The sequence below is a fragment of the Arvicanthis niloticus genome, chromosome 16 (genome assembly GCF_011762505.2).
Source record: "Arvicanthis niloticus isolate mArvNil1 chromosome 16, mArvNil1.pat.X, whole genome shotgun sequence".
Lineage (NCBI taxonomy): Eukaryota > Metazoa > Chordata > Mammalia > Rodentia > Muridae > Arvicanthis > Arvicanthis niloticus.
The window spans coordinates 31,040,460-31,054,432 of record NC_047673.1 but is presented as its reverse complement, the minus strand read 5'-3'; the positions used below and the strand labels follow the sequence as shown (position 1 = coordinate 31,054,432).

At 35.8% G+C, this 13,973-nt stretch overlaps 1 protein-coding gene across 3 annotated transcripts in view; it reads right to left on the bottom strand.

Moving 5' to 3' along the window:
- Micu3 (mitochondrial calcium uptake 3) overlaps positions 1 to 13,973 on the bottom strand; it is a 77,638-nt gene that overhangs the window by 49,172 nt on the left and 14,493 nt on the right. For 2 of the 3 annotated variants that reach the window (XM_034520552.2, XM_034520553.2), the window contains exon 2: positions 3,171 to 3,324. The exons of the other annotated variant lie outside the window; for it this stretch is intronic. In XM_034520552.2, the coding sequence (XP_034376443.1) occupies positions 3,171 to 3,324 (154 nt within the window). The remainder of the gene's footprint in view (positions 1 to 3,170; positions 3,325 to 13,973) is intronic. 3 annotated transcript variants of the gene reach the window in all.

Sequence of the window (13,973 nt, the reverse complement as noted above, 5' to 3'; positions counted from 1 at the left end):
CTTGAGTCTGTGGTTTTATAAGATTTCAACAGTAGATTATTCACAAAAGACATACTCATTCTGCAGGAAATCTACCATGTTCAATATTATTAGTTGTTAAAGAAATAAAAACTAAAGAGCCGTTAAGATTAAGTCTTCAAAGGGTGTGCTGACTTTCTAAATTTCTTATTTCATATGAAATCACTGAGTGTATAAAATAGCAGGTAAAGAGAGGCAGTAACTCTATTAGGAATATTTTATTTCTCAGGCTGTAGACTGATGTTTATCATATCTGTGATAATTTTTGTATCTGAAATATTTTAATAGTATTTCTAAAATATTAATTAAAATGATGTTTAAGTATAGAAAAATAAACACATATTCTAAGCCTAGAAGAAAATTTACTTTTCAGATTTTATTCTAAAGAGAAAAATAAGATAATTTTTAGTTTCCAAAAATTAAAACTAACCATCTGGTATATTTTACAATTAACATTTATTTGACTTATAATTATTGAGAAAATCCTTAAGTGCATTTTACTATTGACTGTCATAACATTTTATCAAAGATGTTAAAAACCTTGACTATGAATTCAAAGCTGGCTCTGTGCTGCGAGTCACACAATTTACTTGCAAGATGATCTTCATGAGGTTACTAATAATTTCATATTAATAAAATTATTAGACTACTTAAAAATAAAGACTAGAGAACCCACATTATAGCAAGTCAATTAAGTCAAAGGGCTATAAATCTTATCTTAGCCTTATAATTACTATTTAAAAGAGTCCTATTTCATTTCCAGCCCTTTCTGCACTCCACATTTCCACAGTGGCTAATTGTAAACATACTCTTACTCTCTAGATTGTGTGTTCTTTCTCAGCACTTTCCTGCCACTCAAAAAAATTACCTTCTACTTTTAAAGTTTATTTTGGGTTCAAATCTTGTATGATCAATGTCTACATCAAATTCCCGTAAAGCTGTGTTTCCTTTCCTTGTCAGAGTCTTCATTTCTTCATTTATCACTCCACTCTGCCACCTAGTTTTTGTCTTAGTCAATTCCCTGAAATGTCAGTTTTTAAAAGTATCAGCAACCTTCCTATTACTAAGTCTGGACTATATTCTGTCCTCACCATTTTGGCAGTGTCACACTCACTGCCCACCCCAGCCATTTCCTTTTGGCCTCTATGACTCTGTACCATTCTGGTATATGCCTTTTGTTTCTAGATAGTACCTTGGCGGTTTACTCTTTTCCAGCATTTGTACATTTTTCTTTTTAATGAACAAGAGTTCGTCAAGAATCAGCTCCTGGTCATCTAAAATAGTACAATGTTTCTCTGGACAATTTCAATATACATAGCATGAACTACTAATCATCTACTGACAAATCCTAAATATGTATGTGCAGACCTCTCCTTGGTCTTCACTGTCAGAATTCAAAGCATCAAAAGTCAATTCATTGAGGTTTGAAATGAAACTTTGTAAGCTCAGGATTTTCGACCCGTTTCCCCTTGTTCCTGAAGTGACAATTCTGAGACTTAATTATTTATGAATAAATCCCTAGGCTATAAGCTTTGGCTCATTCCCACTAGCTCATAACTCAGTTATCTCATTTAAACTAGTCTACATCTGCCATGAGGCTAGGTACTTCTCAGTTTCATGTGTCTGTCTTCCTCAGAGTCCAGGGCTAATTCCTCAGATCTTGTCTAACTCCTAGAGTTCCAAAGTCTTTACCGGAACTCCCACCCATTACTTTTTGCCATTGGCTTTTTATTGACAGGTGATGTTTCCATACAGTGCACAAGAGATTCCCTCTACAAAACTCATCAGAAAAGCACGGACTCAGCATATACAAAGCCTGGATCCAATGCCCAGCACTGAGTGGAAAAGAAAGCATTAAAAGATAGTCTGTATACTTTTGCCAAATTATTGAAAACTTTAAAGTTTGGTTTTGCTATGGAGGAAAATGGCTATAAATTTATAAGAAATTTTATGAAATGATAGTCAAACAATTTATTTGAAACATTAATTTTTAATGAATTATCTTTCAGTGACTTGAAACTAGATAAATCCAATTTCTACATATTCAATACATCTCAGAAACATCAGTAACAAATTTCGTGCTGGTTTTTTTTTTTTTTTTTCTCCTCAACCTTATTCTTACAAGCCATCCATCCATTTAATCTAACCCAAACCCTTTCATACAAGAGAATCTTTCACTACCATCTTGGAGAGTTTGAAAGCCTGAATATCACAAACAATTTGTGGCAGAGCCAAAGAGAATACGCAAAGTCACAAGACACAATAAAAGTGGTCTTCCCTTTTTTAACCACCTGTATCTGTGAGGTGCATTTTATTTATACACTTTATTGAAAAGTACATATTAAAACAAGTTGGATACAAAACCATACACCAGAATCTCACTGCTTTTTATTAAGTCAGGTATAAAGCATTTCTAAGAAATGTGCAGCTGTCCAAAAATTTGAAAACCACTCCTTTATCATGAGAAAAAGTGGGGAAGAAATAACCCATCTCTATACCCAGGAGCTATGCAGATGACAAAAATGCCCAATTCTTGAGCAAGGCTAACAGCAGTGCTGGTCCTCTGAATTATTGTATTATTCTGGATACACAAAATAATAGGTAGAATGTTAATCTCTTATAAGAATATCTAAAGTAAGGTGGTGTTCAACATATGAGGGAGTAACTCAAAGATTCTTCAATGTTAGACATAATAAAGATTTTAAAGAAATATCATTCTGCTGGGGCTGGCAAGATGGCTTAGCAGTTAAGAGAACTGGCTGCTCTTTCAGAGGACCCCAGTTCAATTCCCAGCACTCACATGGAAGCTCACAATAGTCTGTAACTCCAGTTCCAGGGGATCTGACATGCTCACACCAATGCATATTTTAAAACAAAAAAAAGGTAAAAAGAAATATTGGTTGCAAACACAGCATAGGGCAATGAATTTTCAAGTGTCACATTACTTTTGTTATGTACTCTAATATATATATACTGTTTCATATTTTTACAAAATAGGCATTTTTCTCTTAAAACTTCATTTCTATTGTCATCTATTTAACATAGCCAGAATTGCTTCGTATCCATCACTCTATCACCATCTTGGGAAGTTCTTGAAAATTATTATGATACTGAAGGAAAAATTATGCAGATAATTTAAAATTTTTACTTACATTTGGGCTCATCTGTTGTAACAGCCAGAATAAAGTCATGTGGAGTCATGAACAACTGTCCTTCACATTCTATAGATGCAAATAAACGAAACCGTCTCTCTCGAGATGTAGCACAGAGGTCCAAGTCTTCAGTAACAGCTCTGCCAGTAGCAACCTATGCTTAAGGAAGTAGGAAGCTATTAACTGGGAGAAACACTACCACCTTTAAGAGGGTGGTTCCTCAGAAAATTAGAAATTGTTTTACCTGAGGACCCAGTTATACCACTCCTGGGCATATATACCCAGAAGATGCTCCACCATATAACAAGGACACATGCTCTATCATTTCCACAGCAGCCTTATTTATAATAGCCAGAAGCTGGAAACAACCCACATGTCCCTCAACCTAAGAATGGATACAGAAAATGTGGCACAATTATACCATGGAATACTACTCAGCTATTAAAAACGATGACTTCATGAACGGTGTTAGGCAAATGGATGAAACTAGAAAATATCCTGAGTGAGGTAGCCCAGACCCAAAATGACATACATGGTATGTATTCACTGATAAGTGGATATAAGCTCCAAAGTGTAGAATACCCATGATACAACTCAAAGACCATATGAAGCTTAACAAGAAGAAAGGCCATAGTGTGGGTGCTTCAAATCCACTTAGAAGGGGAACAAAATAATCACAGAAGGCAGAGGGAGGGAGCAACCTGGGTGGAAGAGGGTAGGGGACAGAAAAAGGGGGTAGCAGGAAAAGGTTTGGGAAGAGACAGGAGAGAAGTCCAGAGGGCCAAGAGAATGAATAGAAATAAGTAGCAGTGGGAGTGAGAGGGGACTTGGAGAACCCCCAAAAAGTCCTCGACACGAGGGATGCAAGAGGCTCCCAGGACCCAATGGGGATGACATTAGCCAAAATACCCAGCAGCAGGGAGATAGAACCTGAGGAGACCACCTCCAGAAGATAGACATGCCCCTCTCGAGTGGAGGGCCATTCACCCATCTCAAAAATTTTAACCCAGAATTGCCCATCTAAAGGAAATGCAGGGACAAAAATGGAGCAGAGACTGAAGGAAAGGCCATCCAGAGGCAGCCCTCACCATGTGATCCGTTCCATCCACAGACACATCATTCCATCCAGACACTATTGCTTATGCCAAGATGTGCCTGCAGATACAGCCTGGTATGGCTGTCCTTTGAGAGACTCTGCCAACACCTAAGACAGATGTAGATACTCACAGCCAACCATTGGACTGAATCTGGGGACCCCAATGAAGAGTTAGGGGAAGAGCTGAAGGAGCAAAAGGGGATTGCAACTACACAGGAAGAACAATATCAACTAACCGGACTCCTCAGTTTCTACTGCTACTGATAGCTAGCTTTATTCCTCTATGATTAGATAATTTCAATATTTCTGTATTCACTGAAAACTACTTTGTACCCTATATATGGTCAATTTTTGAGAATGAGCCATAGACTGTGGAGAAGAATATGTATTCTTGTTTCAGTGAGAAGTTTAGTAGTTTTCTGTTCGTTAACTGATTTATGATGCCATTTAGTTACAGTCTTTCTGCTTAGATTTTGTCTGGATGACCTGCCTGTTGGTGAGAATGTGGTATTGAAGTCACTTACTATTTCTCTGTCTCAGCTAGCCCATGCTTTCACATGTAGCAGTATTTGGTTTATGAGGCTGATCATACCAGAATCTGGTGAGCATATGTTTAAAACTCTAATATCCTTCTGGTGACTTATCATTTAATGAATGTGAAGCAATCTTTGTCTTTTCTGATGTTTCATCTAGAAGTCTGTTACGTCAAATAACTAATATACACTATGTTTTTAATTTAAGGTGTCAAAACAGCCTCACAACATAGACTTTTTTTTCTAACCTGGTTAATATAGATGTATATTTAGTCATCTCCAACTATGTTTTAGGTAAGGTTTAACAGTTTTATTCTTATAAAATGAATGATAATTTACTCACAGACTTTAGTTTCTGCCTGCCTTGAATTGCGAACAAGATCTTTTACTTCTACTTTTATTTTTAACTGGTTATTAGTTATTTCTTTTGTTTTAATTTTTGGTTTCGTCAGACACCCTGGTTATGCAGCCTTGGCTGGCCTTGAAGTCAGGATCTTCCTGCCCTGGTTTCTAGGGGGCTGAGGCTATAGGAACATAGGAGTGTACCACCAATCTATGATTCAAATGGTTATTTATGATGAATAGCAAAAGTGTGACTTTCATACATTTGCTTTGTATTCATACACCTTACTAAATATTATCATCAGTTTAATTTCTTAGATTTAGTAAATAATTAGAAGTTTTTTTAAAAGGTGATATTTACAGTTTACATATGTTAACTGGCTTAACTATTAAAAATCTAGGTATGTAAACTGACATTTAATAATACCAGAAATGCTAATGAACTGCCAGTGAAAGCAATCTTTCCTGCTCATGTTTATAGTGGGCTCTGCCTTACTTAGGAATGGGCATTTACATGGTTTCCTTATCTATGAGAGTGAGTGGCTTTAGACGGCTCTCAGAAATCTCTTACTCCCTCCTGCCTCCTTAAATGTACCAGAATAGAAAAAATAAAAATCAGCAAAAGTTGATTATATCTTTAAACAAAAATCTTTAAAATACTGACAAGTTTAAAAAATGTATAGAAATCTCTAAAGAAAATCTCAAAATACACTGTGCTCTCCTACAGTCTTCAACAGAGCCACCATCCACTTGAAATTTAATGTGTGTACTTTCTTTTTTCTAGTTTTGTATTTCCAAATTTCTCAAAATGTTCTTTTTGTTTGTTTGTTTTCCCATAAACACTGCCCTATGATTAAGACTGAGACCTGGTTCTCTATACATTCATGTTGAGATATTTAGTATGCACACGTTTTTTGTTCCAAAAACTTATGTATCTAGAGAAGTTTAACAGTAATTAGCATTACTGCCCTATAATTTCCAAAAATTAATTTCAACTAACTATAGCTGAGAAGATCATGATCTTTATATTTTACTTTATAATTAGAAAACTGGGATATTTCTAAACTAAATCTGGTGACAAGTTGCTATAGTTGCCAACCAAAATAACAAGAAATCTAAAATTCTAAAAGTTGAATTTCTTTCATCACTGTTAGCTCAATTTCACTCTGAAAATAAAGTATCAGATATCAAAATAATAAAATAACACACAAATAATTTGAGAAATATTACCAATTAAGCACACAGCAACAAGAATCTATTTAGCTCTACATTGAAATATTCTAACTAGATAGTGAAAAAAATCTTAGAGCACTTTTTTTTAAACACAACAGGAAAACACAGACAGCAAACATTTAAGAGAAGTCATCGCTGTAGCACTTTAAAACTTTGCAGTTTTGAAACATGGTCTGATGAAGGCCGGGCTGACTCTACAGCTAAGGATAACAGTGAATGTTGGAGCCTCCTTCTTTTACCTCCCAAATTCTGGAGGCACAGAAAGTACCACCACATTTCGTTTTCTGTGGTGCTAGAATTTGAACCCAGAGTCTGCTGTATGCTAGGCAAGTGCTCTACCAACTGAGCTACATCTCTAGTCCCAAAGGATTTTTATGTGTAGCAAATTTTTAATTAACTGGAAAAATTTTACATTATAGAGATATTTAAAAATACCTGTTTAAAACCATTTAAGCACAGGCCTCAAAGTTGGCACATGAATTATTTGTATTAACAAGGCCACAGAGTAGAAGATGAAATCATAGACTTCTAGAGTTATAAGAAAATTTAAACTTATCTTTTTATATTATTATTTCTAAGAAATTACATCTTATACTTTCTACAAAATAATAATAGTATGACATTCTTTTTCACATAAGTGACAATGTTTAGAGACTCTATCTCTAGAAAAAAATCTGTTTTTTATTATTAAGAATCTGTGAGTTTCACTTCATGTTCTAATTTCATGCTTTCTACTCATGAAAAAAATGGAGAATTTGAGGCTGAAGAGGGCACAGCAGATAAGAATACATATACAGGTCTTACAAAAAAAGAAGACCTGATTTCAAATCCCAGCATCTATATAAAAGCTGGGTGTAGGCTTATGGGCTCCTATAACTCCAGAGCTGGGGGCAGGGGCAATTACTGAGGCTTAATAGCCACCTAACTAGCTTCAGGAGACTTCTTGTCAAGGGAATAAAACGGAGTTATCAGGACACCAAATTGATGGCATCTCCTAGCCATGGGTATGTGCTCGAGTGCGTGCGTGGACACGTATGCGTACACCTACACACAGATACACAAACACACACACACACACACACACACACACACACACAGAGCGGGGAAATATTTAGTAATAAAAATCCATAATGACCACTTTTAGGTTACTGTGTGGATCATCTAAAACAGTGGTTCTCAATGTTCCTAATGCTGTTGCCCTTCAATACAGTTCCTCATATTGTGGCGAACCCCAACCATAAGATTATTTCATTGCTACTTCATATGAATTCAAAATTTGTAACTGTAATTTTGCTACTGTTATGAACTGTAATGTAAATATTTGATATGCAGGATATCTGATGTGACTCCCCCTAAAGGGGTTGCAACCCACAGCTTGAGAACCATGGTTCTAAAGTCAAGCTGACAGAACTAAGATTACCTTATAAAGTAGCAGAAAATTGTTAAAACTATATTTTTAATTACTGTGCTTTCCAAAAAGAACAAAAACAATATGTCAATGCAATTACCATCCTGGAATTTCCAAGTGCAGAGCTTTGCAAACAATATTTAGACGTTACTTATTACTGGAGTTTAACTAGGGCCTCCAGGCAACAGAGCACATCATTATCCTGCCTATGAATAACAGAAAGCAAAGGTTTACTGCGAAGACAGTCTCCTGTTACTTTGGGTCAGCAATGTGAAAATTTACTCTGTGGTAAGGTCTGTTTTTTCCAGGGAGGCAAGATTAAATGCCAGATAAGAGATTTACTACCACACAATTAGAGAAATTAATGCCTACAAGCTGATAATACCATAAAAAGGTAATTTGAAACAATTACTTAAACAGTGAACATTGCATTACTTATATTTTTAGCAATCAAGAAACATAAAACTGAGAATAAAGAATAGTAGGGAAAGTTAATACCATTTGTATTAACCAGACTATTAAGAACAGACATCATTACGAGTTTCCTTTAAAATACATTTGTTTTATTTAAATCAAATAATCTAAATTTTCAAAATAAAAAAGTATTCAATTATACATAGGAAGTTGAACATCTGGTAATAGGTTCTATCTGATGCTAGCAACTGTACCAACAGTTTTAAAAAACATTAAAGAGCAAATAACTTTTTTTTTTTTTAATTCCCGGTTAAGAATATGCTGAGCAAGAATCTATGGGACATATTCTATTCAAGTAACTGGAAAAGTTGTTCATAATAGTACTTTCTCATATGGCTTGAGGCTTATATAAGAATCTAAGAAGATAAAAGACACAACCCTTTCTTAGCTTGCTGGGTGGTCTAAAGGTTAAACATCAAATTCCCAGTGTGGGAAAATCCCAAAGTACTCAAGGTAAATGTTTTGATGCTTAACATATCTATATAGAAAAACACAGCTGAAGACAAGCTAGCAGTCAGTATATTCCTGGCTGAGATCAGATAAGAATAAAGGTGTTAATAAACAACTGGCCATTTATGAGGGTTTTATGTGTATGGGTATTTTGTCTGCATGTATGTTAATACACCACTTACATGCCTGATGCCCAGGAATGCCTGAAGGGGGCATCAGATCCCCTGGAACAGGAGTTACAGATGTCTGTGAGCTGCCAAGTAGGTCCAAGAATCAACCCTGGTTCTCTGAATGAGCAGCCATGGTTCTTAACTAACAAGCCATCTCTCCAGCCCCATACTTTTAGTCTCTATCCATATTATGTGTGGATATTACCTTTCTTAATAGTTGATAAGATATAAATTCTTATATAAACACCTTATAATATATAAGCCATTCTTAAGGTGGTGTGACATCAGGAACTACTGCTTGGAGCTTATTTCTTCTTGTTTGCTGAATATCTATCTTATTCTTGAAGATCTCTCTTGCCCTTTGATTCCATGTTTTTCTTTCTCTACTGACTACTTCCCTCTGAGTATGGCCATTGCACTATGCTCCCATCTTAGAGAGCTTCTGACTTCTCCAGTTAGCTAACCTTCTTGTCCTCCCTTCTACCTCCTTCCTATCTTTAACAGCACATTCCTTGTCTCAAATTTCTTCTCCTTCTACTTTGAACCTAAGCAGGCTCTACCCTCTTCCTCCATTAAATCTGTTTGTCAAGGTTGTCAATGACCTTCTTGTTGCTTACTCCAAAGGGCAAATTCTCAGTTTTCATCTTACACCTTTTGACAGAGTTTGTAACTCCCTTGAAAAAATTTATTAGGTCAAGTTCCCAAACTTCACATTCTTCTGATGTCCCTCTGTCCTAGCAGTTCCTTTTTGGTAATTTCTTTTAACTAAAAATATACTTATTTTTATATGTATGAGCGTTTGTCTGCATGTATGTTTCCATCTCTACCATGATTATGGGCTGTGTAACCCTCATCTCCCTGTAGTTACTCCTTGTCAGGCATTTGGTCATAGAAACGAGAAAGTCAACAAATACATATGTCTTATAAATACTTTAGTTAACTTCAGAAAAATGTAAAAGCAGAAGGTAATTGTGTAAAACATTTTAATAAAGCATCTTCCCTGGAATGGGATATTTCCTTTTAATGACTTATCCTTAATTCTCAGATTCATGCATTACAAACTATCTAACACAGGCTTTCACTATGTACACTGCTGATATGGAACTTGATATATATACAAGGTTGGCCTCAAATTTAGAGATTCTCCTATCTCTGCCTCCCAAGAGCTGGGATTAAAGCTGTGGGCTAAAATCTTTGATTATTATCAACTATTCAAGTTTGTGTTTAGCCAATCAATTGAAAGTTAAAAACAGAATGTTCACCTTCTGAACCTCTAGAGCAGCAGTTCTCAACCTTCCTAATGCTGTGGCCCTTTAATTCAGGTCCCTCATGCTGTGGTAACTCCCAACCATAACACTATTTTTGTCGCTACTTCAAAACTATAATGTTGCCACTGTTATGAACTGTAATGTAAATATCTCTGTTTTCCAATAGTCTCAGGTGACCTCTGTGAAAGGGTTGTTGACCCCCAAAGGGGTTGTGACCCACAAGTTGAGAACCACTGCTCTAGAAGGACAAAAACCAAGAAAATGGATCCAGTCTATGCCAGGGAGTACAAATGAGGGAGCGTATATTCATAAGGCAGCAAAAACAAATGCAAACATGTTTTTAATCATATTAAATGAAATAGTGATAAAATGCCTCATAAAAAAAGCAACTCCTCACAGGGTTAGTAAGATTGATTGCTCAGAAGGACAGGGAATGCTCATTATGTACAAGACTCCCAGCAAACTCAAATACAGAAAGAGAAACTCTCATCCTGTGCCTTCAAAAATCCACAGAAGTATCCCTCAGAACTGTCACAGTTAAACATTACTGGAAATATCTGAAAATACATGGAATTAAAGGTTAGAAGTATTAAATGTGATAGTGAAAATCTCATAATCAATCATGAAACAAATAGCTATAGATCACTGAGCAACTGTTAGAGAAATGCATTGTGAATTAAATGAATTCAAAATAAAAAAATTCAATATTATGATGTAAATCCATTGCTATTAAAATGGAAAGAAACCATATAAGGCCTCAATAACAGAATGTGTATGATGATTATTAACACTGTATCCATAAAGAGACTGGGTAAACTGAGCAATTATCATTCTTCACAAAATTATCAACAACATAAAATATGGAAGTTATATCAGTGTAAGGAAATATTTATACAATAGATACTCGCACATAAAGTTCATGGATTTATAATTCATAATTCATGAAAACAATAAACTTAGGACACAAGAATAGATGAAAGACATAACTATATAACTTTGAGAAGTTCTCTACTGCAATTAAGAGCCCATTAATTAAATTATTAATTAAAGCCCATGCCTTTAATCCTAACAGTCAGAAAGCAGAGGCAGATGGATTTCTGTGAGTTCAAGGACAGCATAGTCTATGTATAAATTTCAAGCTAGCCCAAGCTACATTGAGAAACCTTATCTTAAAAATAAAAATATTTTAAAAATAAAAAATGTCTTTACTTCACAAATTAACAGGAAAACAGAAAGCAAAGTGTGCAAAAAATTACTGGACAATATTAAATGAAAGTGGAGTATGAAATATGGGAAGCCTATTACTAATTGCATATGGAGTATATCCTGGTAAAACCATGTTGTAAAGGAATATAGACAATGAAATGGATACAGTATTTAGATTTAGTAATATAAAATTAAAAAAAAACATATAGCTGGCAAAAAAGTTACATAAAGTTGGTCTTCTTTATAGAAATATATAGAAATTTTAAAATAGTGTATTATCTGTTTAAAAACTTTTATAACTTTTGTTAAATTTGTTCTCAATTTCAGTTATCAAGTATGTTCTGATTACTGTAACCCCTACCCTCTCAAATGTCCTTAGCACTCCTATTAATCCCCTCTCCTCTCACAATCCCCGTCAGATACTCCACTCCCCATCCTGAGACCCACTGAGTTTAGCCAGGATCATTTGTGTGACCATGGGTTTGTAGCCTATTGGACACTTCAGTAAATAGACAACTGAAGATATTCACTGCTCCTACCTTAAAATCCATCAGTAAGTAGTACTTACTTCCTTAAGGAAGAGGTGGGCCCTATGGGCCCCTTTCTAATATACGACTGACTGCTGATAGACTCAGTATTGTGTAAGTCCATTGGAGACATCCACAAATGCTGGGAAGTTAAAAAGACAACATTCAAAACCTTTCTCCTATCTTCTTGCTCTTGTACTCTTTCTGTATCTCTTTGATAACGATTCCCTAGCCTTAGAGGTGGTGGTATAAATGCCCTATATTTTGAAGTGAGCACTCAACTGTCACTTAAGAATAGTGTGCTTTTATAAAAAATATATTTTTATTTATGAGATTATAATATAATTACATCAGTATATTATCTTTTAACAAGCAAGTAGAAAATGTGTTAGTCTAATTTTGAAAAAAAGAGGTAATAGTCTATAGAAGTCATCACCAGGGTCATCCAGACAGCAAATCAATCTAGGACTTGAAGTCAGGTGTTCTGACACCCAATTCAATATGCTTTCCTATTACACAACTTGGTATATTGGAATAAAAGTGCACTGCTTTTGCAATCCCTCAGGCTTATGTTCAAATGTCAGCTTCACAACTTTCTATTTAGGTAGCCTTGGGAAAAATACTTAATCTCTCTGAACTTTAGCTTCAAATAGATAAATACCAAGCCCACAAACTATAAAGACTAAGCAAAAAGTAGGAAGCCTGCTTCTTTCTCTGATAGTCAAGATAACTCATTCTATTAATTGGCTAATTCTTGAAACAGTTTAGATGTTCAGTTCCATGTCTCAGGTTTAACTAAGTTTCTGTGTTGCTGTAGGTTCAGTGATCATTAGGTTTGTCCATGGTTATTCCAAATAATCTGCCCTTCATGTCTGTCTTTGTGCTTTTCATCTGACTTAAGTTCTACCACTTTTCTCTCAGTCTCACTTAGTTCCAAATGTCTAGATATACAATGTGGTGATTTTACTACTTGAAAGTCACAGCTAGCTTTCCAAGGCAAAATCTTTAGCTATACACTCACCATGGCCACAGAGGACTAGGTATACAATACCTCTGCTGTGGTTTGAAGACGAAGATACCCCTTGGACATATGCAGTGAAGACTTGGTCTCCAGCTGGTGGCACTATTTTAGGAGGAGGTGTTGTTAACTATAAGAGGTGGGACCTAAATGAAGGAAGTCAATCACGGGAGTGTTCCTACAGTGTATCTTATTCCCAGAACTCTCTTCTGACCTTACTGCCTCCTTTCAGCTCTGACATAAACAGCAACCTCTTGCACATGCTTATGCTCCTTCAGCCTGGTGCTCTGCTTATGGTTAAGGGGCCAAGGGCTATACACTGAAATCCGTGAGCCCCAGAGCCAAAATGAATCTCACTTTTGCATATATTTTGGTGACAGGTACAAAAACTAATAGTAGGCTCCAAGATAGTTTTTATAGGCTGAGATTAAAAGAAAGGAACACAGATACATCATCAATATTTACACTTTCCCCCCAGTAAACCACCCTGAACTTACCAACTATATTACTCAGTATGAGCTGCCAAACAACAACAACAACAACAACAACAACAACAACAACAACAAGAAGCACATACTAATCAGCCTAAACAACAAAAATTAGTTTCTAATGGTTCTAGAGGTGGAAAATATGAGAACAAGGTGCAGGCACATTTGTTTGGTTGTAAGGGTCCTCTTACTGGTTTGCAGATACCACTTTCTTGTTCTGTTCTCCCAAGGTCAAGAGGTGAGATGATGCCATCTCTGTGCGATCTTTATCCTTGATTACTGCTTATCACACTCAAGGTTGGAGCCTCAAGACGCATTTGTGGAGGACACCAATATTCAGTACATACACCGAACAACTTATCTGCCCCACCCCCACTTCTCCACACTCTCATGCAAGCTGTATAAATGTTCCAGCAGGTCATTCTTACCAAGAGGGCATTTCACTCTGTGGAACACTATGAATGTTTTATATCACCTGTGAACGAACAAGACAGTTCTTAAGATCAGATCCAGAATCCTTTGCTACCAGATATCCTTTGGTGTCTGTCAGTGGAACTGTCTGCTTCTTTGTCCTATGCTGAGTTTACCTA